This window comes from Varanus komodoensis, unplaced genomic scaffold, assembly GCF_004798865.1.
Source record: "Varanus komodoensis strain SLA01 unplaced genomic scaffold, ASM479886v1 scaffold9, whole genome shotgun sequence".
NCBI classification, from domain to species: Eukaryota; Metazoa; Chordata; class Lepidosauria; order Squamata; family Varanidae; genus Varanus; species Varanus komodoensis.
Window position 1 is genome coordinate 2,715,322 of NW_025336598.1, and position 22,303 is coordinate 2,737,624.

General features: G+C 40.9%; 1 protein-coding gene across 7 annotated transcripts in view; it reads left to right on the forward strand.

Annotated features, from left to right (window-relative positions):
* The window catches only part of LRP6 (LDL receptor related protein 6), a 274,404-nt gene that overhangs the window by 137,597 nt on the left and 114,504 nt on the right, over window positions 1-22,303 (forward strand). For 4 of the 7 annotated variants that reach the window (XM_044418370.1, XM_044418371.1, XM_044418372.1 and 1 more), the window contains 2 exons: window positions 11,056-11,452; window positions 12,653-12,824. In XM_044418370.1, coding sequence (XP_044274305.1) covers window positions 11,056-11,452; window positions 12,653-12,824 — 569 coding nt within the window. Of the gene's footprint in view, window positions 1-11,055; window positions 11,453-12,652; window positions 12,825-15,212; window positions 15,311-22,303 lie in introns of those variants that run through there. The other 3 variants (XM_044418373.1, XM_044418376.1, XM_044418375.1) reach the window with 3 other exon arrangements.

The window sequence follows — 22,303 nt, forward strand, 5'->3', positions numbered from 1 at the left end:
CCCTTCTGGTTATTTCCCCAACCGGGGGGTTCTGGGTAGCTTTATTAACCACCCCTCGGGCCTGACAATGCTGTTGCTGAATGCCAGGTCGGTCCATAGTAAGACATTCCTCAGCCTTGATTTAATTGTGGGGGAGGGGGCCAAGCTGGCTTGCATTACAGAGACTTGGGCAGGAGAGAATGGAGATGTACCCCTTACTCAACTGTGCCCGCCTGGGTATCTGATTCAGCCCCAGTCACGCCCTATGGGGGGTTGCTCTGGTGCATCAAGCTGCAGAATCCCTCACGGGCCTTTCAATCTCCTTGAGACTAGGCCTAGAGTATTTGTACCTGGTGGTGGGTGATCGAGACAGATTAGGGATTCAGGTAACTGCCTGAGCTGACAGAGATCGTCTCGGACCTGGTGTTGAGGACCCCCAGAATGTTGATCTGGGAGGCTCCAATCTCCATGCCGAGACTGTTCTGACTGGGGCAGCTCAGGGCTTCATGGCCTCCATGATGGCCACGGGGCTGTCTCCACATGTCGTTGGCCCAAGCCATGAATGAGGGGGTCACACTCTGGACCTGATCTTCTCGATGGGGCAGGAAAAGGGTGATCTGGAAGTGAGAAACTCCTTTGTCGTGGTCAGATCACTTTCTCGTGAGGTTTGAGCTTGGGGCTGGCCTTTCCCTCTGTAAGGGTGCGGATCCCATTAACATGGTCTGCCCTTGGAACCAGATGGATCCTGATGGGTTCCTGAGGGCTCTGGGGGATTTTCTGGTTGATAAAGCTGGTGCTCCTGTTGATGCTCTGCTTGATTTGTGGAATGGAGAAGTGACCAGAGCAACCGACACAATTACTCCTACAGATCCTCTCCTGCCGGGCAGAGCCTGTTCATCTCCATGGTAAACACCTGAATTATGGGGATGAAGCGGGCTGGGAGACGATTAGAGTGCAGGTGGAGGAAATCACTGGATGAATCTGAACACCCTTATGTGCTCATTATCGCGCCTATGCTGTGGCAGTGAGGGCGGTGAAGAATAAATTCTTCTCAGCTTCCATTGCCTCCTCTCGGTGCTGTCTAGCAGAGCTTTTTTCAAGTGGTGCATGGGCTAATACATCCTGGCCCTAAAAAAAGATCCTGTGACACCATTGCTAGCTCGTTGTGACGCCTTTGCCCAGCACGTTAAGGAGAAAATTGCAGATTCATCACGAGCTGGACTCCACAGTTGATAAGGTTCCATCACGAGAGGTGTCCGGAGCCCCATCTGGTCCAGCATTGTTGGATGAATTTCAATTGATGTGGCCTGATGATGTGGACAAGATGCTTGGACAGGTACATCCTACTACCTGCTTACTCGACCCTTGCCCTTCATGGCTACTTACTAAAGCCACTTACTAAAGCCAAACACGGGACTGGTTCCTGGATCCAGGAGGCCTCACTGAGGGAGGGCCAGATCCCTGCCCCTTTAAAGGAGCCAGTGATCAGGTCTGTCCTAAAGAAGGCATCCCTGGACCCAGAGATGGCTGCCAATTATAGACCGGTGGCCAACATCCCATTTCTGGGCAAGGTGTTGGAGAGGATGGTGGTGGGACAACTCCAAGTACTCTTGGATGAAACTGATTGTCTGGACCCATTTCAGTCCAGCTTCAGACCCGGTTACGGTACTGAATCTGCCTTGGTCTCCCTGTACAATGACCTATGCAGGGAGAGTGACAGGTGGAGTGCGTCCCTGTTGGTTCTCCTGGACCTCTCAGTGGCTTTCGATACCATCAGCCATGTATCCTTCTGGATAGGCTTAGGAGTAGGAGGCTTTGCTTGGTATTGGTTTTGTTCCTACCTGGCCAGCTGATTCCAGAAGGTGGTGCTGGGGGAATCTGGCTCTGTGCCATGGCAACTCTGCCATGGAGTGCCGCAGGGTGCCACTTCTTGCCATTTAACATCTACATGAAACCATTGGGAGAGGTCATCAGGAGGTTTGGGCTGCGGAGTCACCAGTACACTGATGACACCCAGCTCTACCTCTCCTTTTCAACTAATCCAGGTGAGGCAGTGGCTGTCCTGAACTGGTGCCTGGCCAAGGTAATGGGCTGTATGAGAGCCAATAAACTGAAGCTCAGTCCAGATAAGACGAAAGTCCTTTTGGTGGGTGGTTCAGGTTTCCAGGTAAGTGACCTTGGCCCTGTCCTGGACAGGGTTGCTCTCCCTCTAAAGGACAGGGTCCACAGCTTAGGAGTGCTCCTTGACCCGGAACTGTCCCTGGAAGCCCAGGTGATGGCGGTGGCAAGGAGCACTTTCCTTCAGCTTCAGCTGATCCATCAGCTGCATCCTTACCTGGATGAGAACTGCCTAGCAATGGTGACACACACGCTGGTAACCTCTCAGTTGGACTATTGTTACGTGCTCTATATATGGGGCTGCCCTTGAAGATGGTCCACTTTAAATAATGCAAAATAGAGCTGCCAGGATGCTGTCAGGGACCAGTTGTTACTGTCATATAACTCCAGTCCTCCATCAGCTCCACTGGCTTCCCATCGAAGTCCAGGCCCAATTTAAGGTGCTGGTTATGACCTATAAAGCTCTAAATGTCTTGGGACCAGGATACCTCAAGGAATGTCTTTTTCCCTACATGCCCTCCCACCCCTTAAGATCTGCAGCAGAGGCCCTCCTCCCGGAACTCTCCTTGAAGGAGATCAGGAGATGGAATACTCGGAGGAGGGCTTTCTCTGTGCCATCATATGCTTTTCCGTGCCAGGTTAAGACCTTTTTATTCAACCAATATTTTAATGCTTCATAGATTTGAATTATTTTATTTCAGTTGTGGGTTATTTAGTTTGGGGTATTTATGATATTTATTTTATTTATTTTTCGATTTATATCCTGCCTTTTTTGTACAAAGGGCTCAAGGCAGCTTACATCTCTTCCTCTATCTTATTCCCACAACAACAACCCTGTGAGGTAGGTTGGGCTGAGAGTCTGTGACTGGCCCAAAGTCACCCAGTTGGCTCCATGGCTGAGCAGGGAATAGAACGCAGATCGTCTGAGTCCCAGTCCCATGCTCTTAACCACTACACCACACTGGCTCTCAATATAATATATTTATACTTACATTGTTGTATTTATTGATTCTGTTGTGAGCCATCCAGAGACCCAGAGTGATTTGACAGGCTAGAAATATCCCAAATAAAATAAATAAAATAAATCCTTGTGGGTTCCCACTTATTCCCTCAGGTCCATTGTAATTTCCTCATAGGAAATGAATCCTTTCTTGCCTGAGACAGTATTGAGTGCAGCTTATATCCTTTTTTCCATCATTATTAATCTATTATTTTTTCAAGTCTTTTCTTTTTCTTTCTTTCAGTTGATTTTTCATTGACAATCCTTAAGAGGTGGTGTATGTCCTTATGTCCTTAAAGGTGCTTTTTTTTTTTTTTTTTTGCAAATTTGCCTGCTGTGGCATCAAACTCTTGCCAATATGGTTACGCACTTCATCTGATTTCTCTGGGTGAGAGCCATCTTGTGGATTCCTGTCTACATTGTCTGGCTTTCACCAAACAGGTCAGAAGAAATAAATTGGATAGACTCTTGGCTCTGCTTTGGAAAAAGGTACTGGGAGCAGCAGAATTTGCTCATCTGACAGTGGAGTCACAGCAAACCACTTTTCCAGGACCAGTCTCTTTTGTGGCCAAAGCTATGGAATTCAGACCACTACTTCCCCAGTCGCCAACAGCACCTGCTTTAACCTTACAACCACAGGCTGTTCTTTCATTGTTGCACTGGCAAAAAAAAGTTGTCAGAAAGAGCCCATTTGACAGTCTTTAGTACTGAAAAAGAAAAGGAAGAATAAAAAAAGGATTTTCCTTTCAAGGATGTTTGAGGGAATCCTGTCAGCAGTCTCTGTCTCAGTCCTTGCCATTTTCTGATTCTCCTGTATGGCTTGCACTTTCCTCACTCAGTACTGGAGACAGCTTTGATTGCATCAACTTCTGAGAGGAAAATGAAAGATCTGTCTCTTTCATATTTGACATGCTAGAGCACCTTCTAGCCCTATGCCAACAACTTGCTATCATTCAGATCTCCTTTTGACAGCTGTCAAAAGGAAGTGCTTGCAGGGTGGATATGTTAGACATCTTACCTTTCCAGGATACCTAGAACCTGGGGGAAGCTTGGAAAAGACAGAGGGCACTGAGAACAGTTGGGACACTACCGGAAAAGTAGAGGATCACAATCAAAGAGAGATTACATGCATGTTTGCAGAACTCCAGAAATTTTAACCCAGTGAAATTGGTTTGCAGTAGGTTCTACTAGTACTACTTAACACAAAATGTAAGTTAACATGTGGATTTTATAGCTGCAAGAACCAGTGATTTAAGTGGCTTTTAAGGGAAGAATGACAAATTTGTGCAAAAGGTCTGTCTAAACATAGAAACAAAGTAAGAGCAGACCACCTAGTCTGACCCCCAGCTCCAGCCAACTCCACTCATGTAATGCCCAACGTGTGGTTGTCTAATCTTTCATTGAACACCCTCTCTGACGGGGCCTCAGCCACCTTCCTTGGAAGCCTATGCCATATCCTAGGGGTTCTACTGCAAGGAAATACTTCCTGACATCCAACCTTAAGCCTGGTTCATTGAGCTTTGCTCCATTGGAATGAGTCCTGCCCTTCACTGCAAGGAAAACCAACAGATCACAGTCCTCCTCCAAATGACATCCCCCCACATACTGATAACTCACTAAAAGATCCCCTCAGAGTCTCTTCTCCTGGCTGAAAAGGCCCAGTTCCCTCAATGTCTGCTCATATGCCATCTCTCCTAACCCGGCTATGATTCTTGTGACCCTGCGCTGAATCATTTCTAATCTAGATGGATGCAGTACTCCAGTTGTGGGTGCACCAGAGTCATATAGAGGTATGAACACCTCCCTGACAAGTTCTCCCAATTTTACTAGGAAAATCAGTAGGGTGGCCATCCTTACCCTCAAAAGCTGTTTTGAAGCAATTAGTGTGGTCAGGTCCTCAGAAAGATGTGTTTTCCTAAAGCAGTGATGTGGACTGGAAATTTGTGGCAGAATTTACTGCAGAAATTTTTTCATTTGATGTTCCTTATGAATAATTTCTAAAATTCCTATACAAATACAATATTAGATAAATTTTGCAGGTTTCAGTGTTGTAATTATTTTTCAAATGATTATCTCTAGCATACATACATGTAATATATGTATGGCTCAGAGTGAAATGGAACTATGAAATAGTGAGAAAAAAACTGTAGCAACCATTGTAAGAAGAGAGTTGAATTTGAAACAGATCAGTTGTCAGCATATCATGCACGATTCTTCATGTTGCTACAATGTATTTCTTTGTTTACAGTTTTCATTACCTCAGGTTTTTCCTGAATTTGGAACAGTGTACGGATAGCACATGCTGTAATTTCAACACAATAAAATACTTCTTGTTTTCTATCAACAACAATACATTTTGGAGGATACCCATTCATAGGGTTGCCATAAGGCAGAGAAGACTTGAAGCCATGTAATAGCAGCAGCAGCAGCAGCAAAACACTTAAATAACATTTAATGTTAGCTTATTCCAGTGGAAATATATTATGGTGCTTTTGGCTAAAATATTTCTATTGTGTACTTTTGTTTACTGAATATAAATAAAATAAACATATAAATTACACTGTAGAAGAGCCTTTCCTAACCTGGTGACCCCCAGATGTATTGGTCTGCAGCTCTAAAACATTCCTGAAAATTGACAATATTGATTGGGTTGATTACAATGAAAATTTGAAGAATCTGGAGGGAACCCTTTTGGGGAAAGCTGTTATAACGCACCTGCAAAATGCTTTAGGTCAATTTTCCCTGTGCAATACAATCTAATACAGATTTTTCTGGAAAACTCAGATCATTAAATACAGGTTAGATCTGAAATGAAGCATTGCAGTGTTATGAGTGATTTTGTTCAGGATGGTAACCAGCAAGCTATGCACCTTTCTAGAATATGTCTCTATCTTTTCTGTCCTTCTTCATGGTCTCTTTGCATCACACATACGGGCTTTTAGCCGGTACAGAGCCTAGAATCGGGAAAAGCTTATAAATCTAGGTGTTCAAGTTGTGAGTAGGAGCCGCTCCCCCTCTTGTTTCCACCCACCCATTCCCTTTTTGACTGCCAGTGACCATAGATAGGTTAGAGTTGGAATAGTAGAGTTGGAAAGGGCCATGAAGGTCATCAGGTCCAACCCCCTGCTGTTGCAGGACATCAGTTTATACCATTCCACTCAGATGCTGTCCAGTTTCTTTTTAAATGTCTCTAGTGTGGGAGAGCTCACCACCAATCTAGACAGCTGGTTCCACTGTCGTATTGCTCTGACAGTGAGGAATTTTTTCCTGATATCTATCCTGAATCTAGGTTGTAGTAGCTTGAATTGATTATTCCGTTTCCTACACTCTGGTATGAGCAAGAAGAGAAATAGACCCAGAACCAACAGGCCTTTCAACTTAAGGCTGCCCTTTGGCCAACTCAAGAGGTTTAGCTGCTTGCACTATCAGATCTGTGCCAAGCCCCCCTCCCCTAACAGATTGGGTTTGTTGTTTGAGGGTGATCTTGGATTCAGCATTGTCACTAAAGGCGTAGGTGGACTCACTGACATGGAGTACCTTTTATCAGCTTAGACTAGCCTTTCCAAACCTCATACCTTCCAGACACATTTGGACTGCAACCCCCAGAATCCAGTCAGTGGCCCTACTGGAAATTCTGGGAAATATGGTCCAGATGTCTCTAAAGGTCACCAGATTGGGAAAGGCTGGCCTTGACTGATATACCAATGATGTCCTTATCTGAACAGGGATAGCTTACCTACAATTATTCATGCTCTGGTAACCTATTGATTAGATTACTGCAGTGCAATATACACGGAGCCATCTTTGAAAATGGTCCAGAAAATGTCAGTGTTCCAAAACAGAACAACAAGAATATTAAGAGGGACTGTTCGTACTTTACTACCTACAGTACACTGGCTGTGAGTCAATTGTTAGGCCCCATTCTAAGTGCTGGTGTTAGCATTCAAAGCTCTAAACAGCTTTAGGGTCAAGTTACCTGAAAGATAATCTCTTCCCATATTTACCTGCACAGACCGAAGTGGTTCTTCTGTGGGACCCCTTGCCCAGAGATATTAGATCAGTAGCCACTAAGAAGGGAGCCCTTTGTATTCTGCTATGGAATGAACTTCCCAGAGAGACTATCCTGGTCACTTCTTTGTACTCTTTCCAGTGCCAGATGAAAACCTTATTTTCTGAGTAATGAATGAAATATATATCCTGTATTCTGTTTTAAATCTTTGTACTGCTACTAAATCTTACTGTTTTTTAATTCTAAGTTTAATACCACATTCTTAAACTTTTAAATTTTATAGTGTTTTAAAATTATGCTTTGAGTTGTTTTTTGCTATTTTAAAAAGGTTGTGAACTATCTGGAGAGCTTTGGCTATTGAGTAGTATATAAATGGAATGAGTGAATAATTTTCCTCAGTATAAATTGACATTTTAAAGGAAGAATATGCCCTTGAACAGAACTTTATTTTTTTGGGAATATTTATATACTGCACTTCAATCAAGGCCTCCTGAGTGTAGTTCACAAAGATCAGCATTAGGACATTAATATATTAGCAATATATTACTTAGAAACATGGCAAGTCTGAAGGAGTTTCTTGCACAATCCTGTCTGACCCCTGGCTCTAGTAGTGTCCACTCATTTAATATCCAACATTTGGTTGCCCAATATTTCCTTTTAACACCCTCACTGATGGGGTCTCAACCACCTCCCATGGAAACCCATTCCATATCCTGTACTTCTTGACATCCAATCTGAAACCTATTTCCTTGAACTTTGCCTCACTGGATTGCATCTTCTCCATCATGGGGGAAAACAGGTCACAACTCTTCCATGTGACACCTCTTTTGCATAGTTGTATGTCACTATTAGATCCACTCGGAGTCTCCCCTTCTACAGGCTAAAAAGACCCAGCTCCCTCAGTATCATCTCATATGTCATCCCCGACTCTCCCAATTTGGCTACTATCCTTGTCACCCTGCATTGAACTGACACTAACCTAGCTATTTTTTTTTCTAATGTGGAGCTCAGAATTGGACACACTACTCCAATTGTGGACGCATCAGAGTCATACACCTTTGATCAGGAAGCCATGCTTCTGGCTATACGTTGAGGGGTGGTGTTCACCTTCTTAACTGCTGCATCATGCTGCTGGCTCATGTTTAGCTTGCTGTCGACCAGTCCCTCAAGATTCCTTTCACAAGTGCTGCTCTCCAGCCACTGATAGTCACCCTCCACTTGCAGTCCATTAACCATGTCCTAATCCATTGGACAGTGCATTGATCTATCCTGAATCTCAGCAATTTCTCAACCAGGATATCATGTGGCACCTTGTCAAAGGTCTTTCTAATGTCCAGGCAAACCGCATCCACCATGTTCCCTCCATCTAGCCACCTCAAAATCTTGCCATAGAATTCCATAAGATTTGTCTGACAGGCCCTGTATTTTCAGAAGCCATGTTGTATGGCTGCCAACCTCCCCCTCCCATCTATGGTTTCCAGAGCTTTCCATATTATGAGTCTTTCCATCATCTTTCCCAGAATGTATGTTAGGCTAGCTGGCCTGTAATTCCACTTGTCCCCTCTGCTACTCTTTTTAAAGATTGGGACCCCTGATGCTACCCTTCTGTACTTCTGATTTCCATGAGGCATCAAAAATGAACAGATGCAAGAGTACCCCTTCCAATTCTCGAAGTAGCCTCAGGTGTAACCCATCAAGAGCTGGTGCCTTTGTAATGACCAGGGTCCTAAGGAACTCCTCAACTTGTAGGGGAATGGTTCTAATATATGCCCCCATAATCCCAACCTCACCTGGCTCCCCAGGTATATCTCCCACAACCTGCTTTGGGGAGAACACAGAAGCAAAATAATCATTTAACATCTGTGCCTTTTCCCTTATACTAGTTACCAGATTCTTTCCTTCCCTTTACATGGCTCCACTGCCTGTCTCCTCTTCCTTTTACTATTTAACAGGAAAATAGAAGCCCTTTTTGTTGCTCTTGACATTCTTCACAAGCCTCAGTTCATAATCAGCTTTAGCCCTGCGAAGAATTCTTCTGTATTGAGCCACCTCTTCCTGGTATACCCTTTTGTCCACTTGCTGCAGTGTCCATTTCCTGTGGAATTCCCTTTTACTTCTAATCCCTCTTACCACCTCTCTTTGCATCTACAGTGATGCCCCTCTATGCCTTCCCTCTTTGCTAATAGCAGTATTGTTAAGGTTTGTGCCTTCAAGACCTCCCTTTTTAGTGCCATTCATTCCCTTGAACTCCCTTGCCTTCCAGTACCTTCTCCCAGGAAACTTCTCCAAACTGGCCTTTAATTGACCAAAGTTGGCCCTCATGAAGTCCCATCTCCTAGTACCTGACCTACCACTCATCTCTGTTCTCCTGATCACAAAGCACAGGATGGAGTGGTCACTCACATTCAGAATTCCCCTAGTCTGCATATCATCCACCTAATCCTCCCTGTTAGTCAAAACCAAGTGTAGGGTGTTCCTCCCACACCCCAGTTGCTTTCTGGACCCTACGGGTGAAAAACCTCCTCCCATAGCTTCTAGGAAGCAACAGGACCTACCTGTTGCTGCTGAGTACATCTCCTTACTAATATCAGGGAGGTTGAAATGTCCCATTATGACTGTGTCCCTTCCCTGGAATATCCTTCCAGTCTGGTCTGTCAGAGCATTGTCCAGGGTCTTATGTGGAATATTACATCCCTGCTCCCATCTAGACCCATCAATCTTACCCAGACTGCCTGTACCTGATCCCCTTCTACCCTGTCCCCATCTCATTGCAATCTTATTTCTTCCTTAACATATAGCACTACACCCCTCCCCTCTTTTCCTTCCTGTTCTTCTTGAAGAGAGCATATCCTACGTTGACATTCCAATCCTGCTTTTCATCCCACCATGTTTCTGTGATACCCACCATGTCATACCCACCTCTTCCCAGGAGAGACTCAAACTCTTCCTGCTTGTTTTCCATGTTCTTCGCATTGGTGTATATACATCTCATCTCTTTCCTGCAAACCCCTTTTCCTAGCTCACTCAGCATCCTCCTTCCTCCTGCCCTCCCTGGCACAGCAGGAACCCTCTGTGCAGTAGTCATGCCAGCTTCTGCAGTCCCTATAGCACTCTCCTCCTGAAATCCTGATCTTGTTCCTTCTCCTGATTGATCTTGACTTGTTTCTGGGGTGCCTGGTCTTCCCCACCCCAACTTGATCAGTTTAAAGCCCTCCAGACAAAGCTTGCTAAAGTATTACTGAAGGTCCTTTTCCCCATCCTGGTGAGGGTATCTCATCCCTTGCCAGAAGTCCCTTGGAGAGGAACAAATTGCTGTAGTCAAGGAATCCAAAGTGTACCTTCCAACACCATGCCCTCAGCCAGTCATTAGTCTCCACAACCCTTCTGTCCCTGGTCATTTCAGATCCATGAACTGGCAAAAGTGAGGAAAAGGCCACCTGAACATTCAGGTCCAATACTTGAATACTATTATTAATTATTACTGTCTTGTGACAACTCCAGATTAATAAATCTCCTGTCACTTTAGTAACTCAATTCCTTGTGAGTAGGACTGAAACTGTAACAGGTCCTGGCAAGAAGCTTGGGGAAATATAAAATTTACATCAAAGCAACTATAACTTACATGTTAGTCAATCAGTTATCTAATTTGAAAGATACATAACACTGTCTACTTTCATGAATGCGGGAACTCAGGTTCAGATCTTCTTCAACTGTCAAGCTCACTAGGTGGCCTTGGAAAAGTGACCAATGCATCTGATAAGATTGCACCCCAGTCTTGCATCCCAATCCATCTGATAAAATTGTTTGTTTATTATGCTGTATTATATTGTTGTAAGCCCAAAATTGGATTTGTGTTACTCTGAGCATGTTCAGTGAAGAGAAAGAAACATGCAGGAAGGGTAAATGTAAATAGGGTAACTGATGGTTTTAAAAATATAAATCTATACAGGTGCCATTGAATTGCTGCTATTAGCTCGGAGGACTGACCTGAGGCGGATATCTTTGGACACCCCAGATTTCACTGATATTGTTTTACAATTGGAAGACATTCGGCATGCCATTGCTATTGACTATGATCCTGTAGAAGGTTACATCTACTGGACAGATGATGAGGTGAGGGCTATCCGGCGCTCTTTCATTGATGGCTCAGCTAGCCAATTTGTTGTCCAGGCACAAATTGCACATCCTGATGGTATTGCTGTAGATTGGATTGCCCGAAACCTTTATTGGACTGATACTGGTACGGATCGCATTGAAGTAACAAGGCTTAATGGGACTATGCGGAAGATCTTGATCTCTGAAGACCTGGAAGAACCTAGAGCTATTGTTTTGGATCCTATGGTTGGGTAAGGCACAGTATTTTATTAAAGGGGTTTAAGACATTAAAGTTGCCAAAGCTGATCTAGCAACTTTTTCCCAAGCTGAAACAAAAGCAGAGTGCTCTCCTACTGTTGGAATTGCAATAGAGGCTTGAGGTGTTTATTAAACATACTGGTTTCTCCCAAGCACAAGCTTGAACACAATGAAAATGTGATGAGCAGCTGAAGTGCCTAAAGTAAACAGCATATAAATATGGACAAATAAACAGCCCTCTTCAGAGGGCAACTCTGCTTGGGTTTCTTGGGAGGTTTGCTGAATAATTCTGACTGTCAATCAGGCTGCAGCTGGTTGACTGAAATGATAAAAAAGATAAGACCAGAAACACTTCCTTTCCCTTAAGTTCATGGGCATCAATGTGTGTTCTCCTTGTTTTCACCACAACTCTTTAACAATTTAAGAAATTGTAACATTGGTAATTTCTTGTTATTTTGAAAATGTTTCTATCAGTTCTTACATTGCCTTGATCCCTTTCATAGGTGACTTTGTCTTAGGTGTGCTATGGGATTTCAATAGTTACTTGGATCATCTATGTTTGAGGCAGATGACACATGATTCATGGGGTAGATGCCCCCCACTTTTTAAAGGTGCCCGATTTAAAGGTGCTCAAAGTGCTATGGAGTGCTGTAAAAGGCAAATGTAATTAGAGTAAGTTGCCTAACCCTACAGTATTTTTTTGCTTTCAAAATGGGCTAAGCAGATGTAGATATATGTTGCACCCTGTAAACATAACCCATTAGTGTAATTTAAAGAGCATCTTTTTATTTAAAGGATTTCTCCCTTATCTCTCTTGAATAAAAATGGAAAGATGGAAATGCATATAAATCTTGATGTCTTTCGGCATGTTGCTAGTGATGTTCTAAATGTGCTCGGTGCTGATGCTTGTACAGTGCACATTTATGGGAATTGTATAGCAGACTATTGTCGGATCTTAGTTGAATAGCATCGCACATGTTTTTTGGTTTCATGCAAGTCACTCTGAAGCAGAAATTTATAACACATTTATTTATTTATTTATTTAGGAAGCTTCTATGCCACCCCATTTGCCGAAGCCTCGAGGCGGCTCACATATTGGCATTTATGAACACAGAACACACCCACTCTATTGCCCAAGAAGTGTTCTTTGTGATGATAGTAAATTATTGCTCCCTTTCTGTTTTATCTTTCAGCTACATGTATTGGACTGATTGGGGAGAGGTTCCAAAGATTGAGAGGGCTGCATTAGATGGATCAGACAGAACTGTACTTGTGAACACTTCACTTGGTTGGCCAAATGGATTGGCATTGGATTATAATGAAAACAAGATTTACTGGGGAGATGCCAAAACGGACAAAATTGAGGTCTGTTTATATTTATTTTGCCTGAAGTCCGAGATACTGTCCTGAGGCAGGCTATCATGAATTTATTTTGATAGTACAGGAAGCAGTAGTAATCACAAAAAGCACATATCATTAGAATAGACTACTGATGAATTCTGGTACTAGTGTCCTCTGTGGGATTTCTCTGAATCTTTTAATGAGTATGTGAAATTCTAAAAAAAAGGTTTGTGCATCCTTTAAAACAACGAGAAACGAATTGTTACCATAGTTCTGTTATAGAAACTGAAAGAATTTAACTGCTGTAACTTTTTTGCACTTTTTATCTCAAATTTCCAGTTCTGAACATTATGTTTCCTATTCCTTAGTCCTTCTATTAACAGCTGAAATTAGTGTAAATCTCACAATGACCTGTAATTCTTTTTAGAACAGATGGGTAAGCTCCCCTGAGATAAACTCAGAAATTTCCTGAGGTGTTCCAAAGGCTCTGGAAAAATTACCTTGATCTCAGAGCATTCTTCCCACTGCCATAGGAATGAGTGGTCATGTTAGTTCTTAATGGAATGAAAAAACAATTTTGCAGCCTGAAAATATTAAACCCTGAAATACTTCTTCAAGCCTGGCTTAGAAGGACTTGAAGCATCCCTATTTTTTACTACTTTGTGTGGCTTCTTCTTACGAATGCACTTTTACTTATGATATGGTCAGCTTGCTCTTGCTGCATTCCTGCTTTAATTTAGTCCCCCATTTACTTATTGGCATTGCTGCTTTGTCCAAAGTTGGCTCGCTTTCCAGCAAGGCAACATGTATGGTCCTCTTCTATCTGTATGGTTAGCCCTGACATTACAGATAACAATGATTGGCTCACTCCTTAGAAGATATGACAGCCTTAAAGACTCCTTGCAAGTGTGGTTCGAGCTGCCAGCCTGCTAAGTAAGCAAGTAAGGAGTCTTACAGTACAGTTTTTTGGTACTTAAGCTGAAGCATTATTGTGTTAGAAGCTTTTGAGGAGAATTTTTTTTTAAAAAATGAGAGTTATATTTTAAAGCAGATTTTCAATTAGAATGTGATTTCCCAAGATCTCTATGCTGGTAACACAGCAATACTGGAATAGTTAACACAAATTCAAGTGTAGTCAGTCACTAGAATAATAATGTACACTTGTCATTACCTTAGTTCTGGTGTTCCTATTCTCTGTAGCTCTGAACCATAGAATAAAAAATAAATGCAATGGAGAACAGAACACTGATGAAGTGGGAAACAGAGTACTACTATTATCTTGCAAAAGGAATATATTTTACCCAAGTGAATCCTGATTCATTTTACAAAATGGGGATGGGCAGAAAATTGTCCCGATATTTAGGACTTGAACTCTCAGAAGTCACTGTCAGGCATGATTGATGGGCAGCAGTTCTGGGAGTTGAAGTTCAGAGGTTCTGGAGATTTCTTTTCAGCCCACCCGTTTTACAACATTAAGAATGCATGTGGCTGTTCTAGGGATTTAAATGATACCAGAATCACAATTAAAGGAGCAAATAAAAAGATTTACTAGGATTAGCAACCTCTCTGACATCATGAAAATGCCTGATTTTTCTCATGCAATTTTCAGCACCCATTCTAGATTAAAAAAAACAAAAACCTTCTGTTTTATTTGACTAAAGTGTATGTCACAATGATGTCATAGATGCATTCATAGCTGATGTGAGATTTAAAACTCCATTAGACAGGATTCAGGTAGATACAAGCCATTTATTCCATACAAAAAGCGTTTGCAAAGACTGACTCAATGTCTCAGTAGTCTGAGAAACAAAGAGTGATCTTTTACAGTTTACAAGAGATTTTATACATCCTAATTTTCCCGCTGCTCAACTCTACTCTCGTTTTGCCATTGGTTGGCTACTCTCGAGCGTACAATCTTCCGGTGTGCCGTATATGGTAGAACTCTAGTAACTGCAATTTTATTGGTTTTCTTGCCTTTCCATCAGCAGTTTAAAGTTCCTCCAAAAGTTGTTAGCTCATCTTCTTTGTTCCTGTGAAAGAATCTGTGTATGTGCCTCATTCTTTCCCTTATCTCCTAGGACAGACAGATCACATTTTACAGCAAGCTCTGCGCAATTTACATTTTACAAAGATACTATTTATATTTAAGAAAATACTGTTTCTATTTTTACAATGCTGCCACAGCTGCGCCTAGTCACCCCCTTCTTCCTCCATCACTTCCTTCTAGAAAGAACAGGCCTTCATTCACATTTTAAAAGATACAAATTTACAGTTCCCACAGCTGACAACATAGTTGTCTTCAGATAGTGAGGGAAGTGGGAGTTGATGCCTTAAATGGTGCACTGTTATATAACCTAGAAAAGATGTTTAAAATTAGTATTTATTTATTTATTTATTTATACCTTCCTATAGCCAAAAGGGGACATGTGAGTGGCGCAATGGTTTAAACTGCTGAGCTGCTGGCCTGGTTGATTGAAAGGTCGACTGTTCAAATCTGCAGACAGGATGGGGTGAGCTCCTGTACTTTGTCCCAGCTCCTGCCAACCTCGCAGTTTGAAAGCATATAAATGCAAGTAGATAAATAGGTATTACTTCTGTGAGAAGGTAACAGCGTTCTGTGCACCTCGGTGTTTAGCCAGGCTGGCCACATGACCACGGAAACTGTCTGTGGACAAACGCTGGCTCCCTCGACTAGGAAACGGAGAAGAGCACCACCCCCAAGAGTCAGACATGACTGGACTTTAATGCCATGGGGAAACCTTTACCTTTTATAGCCAAAAGGTAATATCTGTTCATCCTCAGGATGCATATTTATATTTGTGCCTGATGACAATAGTGTTTTATATAACTGTGCTTATAATATATAAAATAGTTTTTGGAGCTTTGTGAACTATATAGAATGAAATGAAATCATAAAGGCTTCCAAAGCTGCTTAAGAAAGAATCACCCTTTTGTTTCTTGCGTGCAATGTTAGATAATAAGCTTGCTACATTACCAAAAAAGGAAGATGCCTCTTTCAATGCCAGATTTTGTCTTGATTTTCCCTCGTGCCTCATACGTGTATTTTCCCCCTTTTCCTTTTTCTTTCAGCTTACTGATTCATGCTGCAATGCCTGAGTAGCCCCCAGATAATAAAGCATCAGCAGGGGCTAATGGAGACTGGTGGGGGGTTCAGCAGGGAGCTTTTGTTCCCATTTTATCTGACAGCCTGCAGCAGGCAGAGGAAGGCTGTGGCTCAACAGCTTCCTCATTTATCTAAATCAGGTTTCACTGCTGATAAACGTCTATTGAATTGGATGTCTGCTATTGTGCATACCAGTGGGGAAGATTTCTCATTGACTTGTTTTTCCCCCTGCTGAGCCACGAGGTTAAAAATGCATGATCTGCTTTGTTAAATTGTCTTTATATATTTATTTATTCCCTTATTTAAGGAGAATATGGGATAGGATGGGGGTTTCTCCTTTGACTGAGCTGGTTTTTTATACAACTTATTTTAAGACATAGATAGGCCAGGTTCAAAATGCCCACTGGTGCACCATTTATATGCATGCTCTGAATGTTTGCATATTAAAAGCAAACTACAACTTCCAACTGGTTACTTATTTTTAGCATATGCTTTTGCTTTAGTTCTTGCTTTCTTCTATTGCTTTCAGTTCTTGCTTCACTCTCCTGTCTGATAAAGACAAGAAATACGCTACCTCCTACTAGTGGTGAATTTTGGAAAAGCTTCATTGCTTCTTGGAATAGCGTCAGCCATTGTCTACTAACTTTTCAGTACATGTGAAAATTGTTTGATTTGTCACTGAAATAACTGGATCTTGCACTGCTATTTTTTACCCTAGTCTGATACCAAAATGCCTCCTAAGCATTTGTAGTAATTTCTTCAGAAGTCCACTTACTATAAACTCCTAAAAGATAAACATGTCACACAAGGAGAGGCAAATCTGTGTTTAAAAAAGAAGCTGAGCTCAACAGAGTTTCAGCCAATCTGATCCCTCTGTGAAACATGTATGCAAACTGTTTAAAATGTTCATAATTCAAATGTTTCAGTGTTCTTTTATGTCTTGTACAGACTTTCCTTTAGTATACAAATGACTTTGTGGATCAGGACCGGACTACTGTACTATGAACCTATAAAGATGAAGGGTGAGGCAGGAAGGCAGAGTTCCAATCTGCTTGTTCTCCCTTCTCTCTGGCATTTATTTGTACATCAGTGTGGACATTCCACACTACCTATGCTGCACACCTAAACATGTAATGTATGAACTAGCTGATTGTGTATTAATGATCAAGAAAACATACATGGGGAGGGGAGTATAGTTCTTATGAGAATGCTCCTTTTAATAATTCTGTGCTGAATTGGAAGCCTGCAACTTTATTTCCTAATTTTAAAATCCCTCTAATGTAGTTATTCCCAACCATTTTGGACCTATTGATACATTGGGGAATTTGAGAAATTGCCCTAAATAACCATGAAGAAAGGAAGATGAGAGGCGGGATTAATTAGGCCATCCCATAGTTGCCAGGAGAATGCCTGCATGTAGCTCTTTACATTGATTAGGAAAACACAATTTTTTTGTACATATTATCTCCTGCTTGGTTGTGGTGCTAGTCAAGTATGCAGGTATGCCAATGACCCTTTTGCAAACTCCCCATTTCCCCCCACTTCAATTACATAATTGATTATCTGTTTCTTGCTTGGCATTCATGCTAACTGTTGTTAGTATGCTGCTTAGACTACTACTAAGAAGGGATTCCTGGTGCAGCATCATCATTATCATTTGGTAAGTTGCACACAAACATGCATAGGATCAGTAAACAAAATTATTTCCTTAGTGGAAGATTTGCTTCTCTGAAATTGGAAATGGTTATGGTTTTTAAAATCAAAGGTTTAGTATTTGTAGTTTAAAAGCAAAGGTTTAATATTCCATTCTGACCCTGATCCTTTCTAAAGAAATGAGTCATGACAGCATCCAATCATAAAAGTTCAATTTTTCCTTTTCACCCATTGCCCTTTCACCTAAAATGGAGGAGGCATAGATAGTATCAGCAGTAGCTGGCTTGAATATACAAATAAGAGGAAAGACAAGCATCTTTGTTTAACTTTCTCCTCTATCTTATTTAATATCTCTGTTTTATTTTAGAATAGGCCATTTTTTTCCTTTTAAAGAGCATGGTGAGTGCTTAATCCTTATTCTCATTTCTGTCTTGGGCTTTGTTGATGATATTTCCAGTTTGTTTTGCTTTGTGATTGCTTGAAAAATGTCTGCCCCCAACTTTTCAAGACCTGCTCCAGTTGGCAATTATGGTATTTCTTTTTCTTTTTAAAAAGCTGTGGTTGCCTTGGGGTGGATAGTTTTTCCATGAAATAAGAACTTGCTGGGCATGTTACTCCTAAATAATGTATTCCTTCTGGCTTCATAGCAGGCATTTATGAAATGGATTATACACACACACACATATGCTTCTGTTTATAGTGTGTAAACAGAAGCATACATACTGCTCATGAAACTGCTTTTCTGTGTGGCTACGAGGATAGCATCATCATTTTGTCTGACTGTTCATTTGCTACCACAGTTTTTCAGAAATGTTCATAAAGACATGTATTTCTCTGTGCAATGGAAATTGTTGCTAGAGCAGGCAAATGTGGATTCAAGTAACTTCTTTTATATGGCACTTCCAGTTTACACTCATAATCTTAAAAGCATAAGGGTGCTTGTGTGAAGAGGTGGATTTTGCATGCTGTGCTGATCAAAGAAATGCTTTCTGGTGCGGCTTAATGGGTCAGAAAACACTACCCAGCCCTTTGCCTTTTGTGATCCTTTGCACCTGTCTCAGTTGACCAAGTGATTGTAACACCAATCAACAGTGATTGCCAGTAAAAACTATATATTAATAGTTTTATTTTTCAAACATCCCAGTCCCTTTGGTATCAAGAGTTTGAGGAACATAGCCAACCATTAGATTTCTCCCTCCTATATCAGAAACATGTTGGGAATAGTGAAATGCTGAAGAACATTCAAGTTTGAACAGACTTCACATTTACTGCTTTGTGTTCTTCACATTCCATAAAAATGTTTTCAAAAGAGAAAATTGATAGGTCAAAGCAGTTGACCACTTGCAACAGATTGTTCAGTAATTTGGTTTTGAAGAGAGACAGGGTTTGTGTCAGTATTAAGGAAAAATAGAGATGAAGCAGATATTCCAAACTCACTGTATTGTAATCTTAGAGTTGGTCAAATTATTTTGAAATTTGAAAATGTCTTTGAGATCCTGATTTGGCATTCATTTCTGCAAATGCTTTATATTCTGTTTTGCTAGAATGAGCAATACCATAATCTCAAACCCCTTTGGGGGTTTTTTAAACCCCCCCTTTTTATTTTTTTTGACAGAAACCCCCCCCCCCCATAAATGCAGTACTTCACAACAATGATAACATAACAAGAACACAATAATTTAAAGTTAATAATAAAGTGCCCCCACCACCCCGGAGACCAATACTACCTCCACTTCACTTATTTTAACAATTAATAATATATACTTTATATTCATATCCCCTCCAGAAATTCATATAATATTCTTTGGGTTTACAGCCTTTGCCTCCTATCAGTACTGCTTTTAAAAAATCTTCCCAGATTTCATTATATTTAATGAAATGTAAATGTAGTGTTGCTTTCACTAACCCTTTTTTAAATTTTTATTTCTGTCGTCAGATTTTCATTAATTACCATATTCCATGTATCATTATACCATTCATGCCTTTGCAAAATCCAATTCTGCTTCCAATATTTATCACTAAGCTAACTGCCATCATCATACTTACAATCAATTCTTTCTTAGCTTCATTTATATCTTGTTTTTCTATCAACAGTAATAACACCATTCTCAGTGACATTTCTAAATCTATATCTAAAATTTCTCTAAATTCCTTAAACACCATAATCCAAATCTTTTGTATATTTTCACAATCCTACCACATATGTTTATAAGTTCCAATCTCTTTACCACATCTCCAACATACATTATTTATCATCAATTTGATTTAACTTAACTGGTGTTAAATACTACCCCCATATCACCTTGTATCCATGCTCTTTAATTCTAACTGACCTATTCTTATATACTCTTCTATTCCAAATATTCTTCCAGTCCTTGTCTTTTATTTCACCCACATCCATTTCCCAAATTGATTTTAAACTTTTTGTCTGATCCCCTAACTCCATTAATATCTGTAAATTTTGGCAATTCTTCTTTTACTTACTTACTTACTATTTATTTATTTATTTAGGAGACTTCTATGCCGCCCCATTCGCCGAAGCCTCGGGGTATATTCTTCCTCAGTCTCACATTATTTTATAATCATTTCAAATTTTGTTAATTGTCTTTCTTCCTCTTTAAATTGATCCTCCATCTTTATCCATTTTTCTAATTGAATTAGATTTCACCAATTTAATTTAACTTCTGGCAATATAATTCTTAATTGTATTATATTTTTATCTTATTTTTCCAGGCTTCCCATTTATATATATGGTTATTTTTTAATTTATTAATCCAGTCCTTTAATTCTGTTTTTGGGAATTTCTCCATTTCAACCAGTGGTGTTACCAGAGAAGTTCCCAGGATTAACTGTTGTCTCCATTTTTCCCATACTTCCTATCATATTTTTTAAAAAAGAGATTTTGAATTCTCAATCTTTTTAATAAAATCCTTTTTAAAACAATAAGTCTCTAAATGATCACCTATTTCCCTTAATTCTTTTAATTCACTCCACATTCATTCTTTATTTTGGGCTATAATATCTGGAACTATCCAGCCCCCTTTTTTTGGTGATGTGTACCATAATACTTTACTTATGCTTGCTCTCTTCCCTCCATTACAATAAACCTCCAATAATTTCTGTATTTCCTTTACTTCATGATCATAAAGTCTGACTGGGATCATCCAAAACAAAAAAATTAATCTTGGGCAGAATTTTCATTTTTGTTACTGCTATTCTTCCAAACCATGATAATTTTACCTTTTCCTATTTCCTATTTTATCTTTTGTGTCCTTTAACTTTTGCTAATTTTTCTTCTTTAATTATTGACTATCTTTTGGAATATAGATTCCTAAATATCTAATGTTGTCTACTATTTTAATTTATATTTTTCTTTTAATATATCCACTTCTTCAGCATTATGATTATATACCATCAGTTCAGATTTTTCCCAATTAACATGCAATCCACTGTATTTCCCAAATTCTTTTAAATCTAACTATATTCTCTCTATAGTATTTATTGGGCCTTGAAATGTTAGCAATGTGTCATCTGTGAACTGATTAATTTTAATTTTCTGACGTAATCCAATTCCTTCTATTTGTGTGTCATTTCTAATTGCATTTGCCAGTATTTCCATCATTAAAGCAAATAATATTGAGGATAAACATAGAAACATAGAAAAATAGAAACAGAACGAGTTAGAAGGGGCCTCTCGGGCCATCTAGTCTGACCCCCAACTCCAACTGGCTTCGCTTATGACATGCCCACCATGTGCATGTCCAGCCTAGCTTTGAACACCCTCACCGATGGGGCCTTAGTCACCTCTCGTGGAAGCCCATTCCATACCCTCGGGGTTCTAACTGTCAGGAAGTACGTACTTCCTAGCATCTAAATGGAATCTTGGTTTCCTGAGCTTGGCTCCATTGGAATGCGTCCTGCCCTTCTTTGCAGGGGAGAACAGGTCTCTACCCATCTCCATGTGACATCCCCTCACATACCTGTATGTCGCCAACATATCCCCTCTGAGTCTCCTCTTCTCCAGGCTGAAGAGACCCAGTTCCCTCAGTCTCGCCTCATACGGCATCCCCTGCAAACCAGCCACCAACCTTGTGGCCCTACGCTGCACTCACTCTAACCTGTCTGTAATGAGGGGCCCAAAACTGAGCACAGTACTCCAGTTGCGGGCGTACCAGAGTCGTATAGAGTGGTAGTAATACCTCTCTTGTTCTTATTCGTGGTCTCTGTGCATCACACATTATGGGTGCTGTGCCTGCGCAGTGCCTGTAGCCGGGTAGAATGCAAAAGCTTTAATGGATTTTGGCAGGAACTTCGCACCCCTCCCCTGTGGTGCTATAAAGGGCAGAATGCCCTTGGATGGGAATTCTGGGAGTTGTGGCACAAATGTCTCTGAAGAACAGTAGGCTGGGGAAGGCCGAGCTAGACCATTAGCTATCGTTCCAGGGATGATTAGAAGATAGGAAAGCAGGATAGGTTGCAGTCCTTCACTAAGGAAATGGATTTTCTGTAACAGTCATGCATTTGAGTAATTAGGCAACCATGTCTTCTTAGAAAAAAGCTGTCAATGTGAACACTTGACTACTGATATACAAATGATATTATGGTGTGTTGGGAACAGTAAGTGTCCAATCAAGAGTGCCAGTTTACCTGTTCATACCTGGCCATGCATATTGTGTCATGTAGACCTTAAAAACTGCCCATAAGTTCTGGAACCTTTGAGGACCAA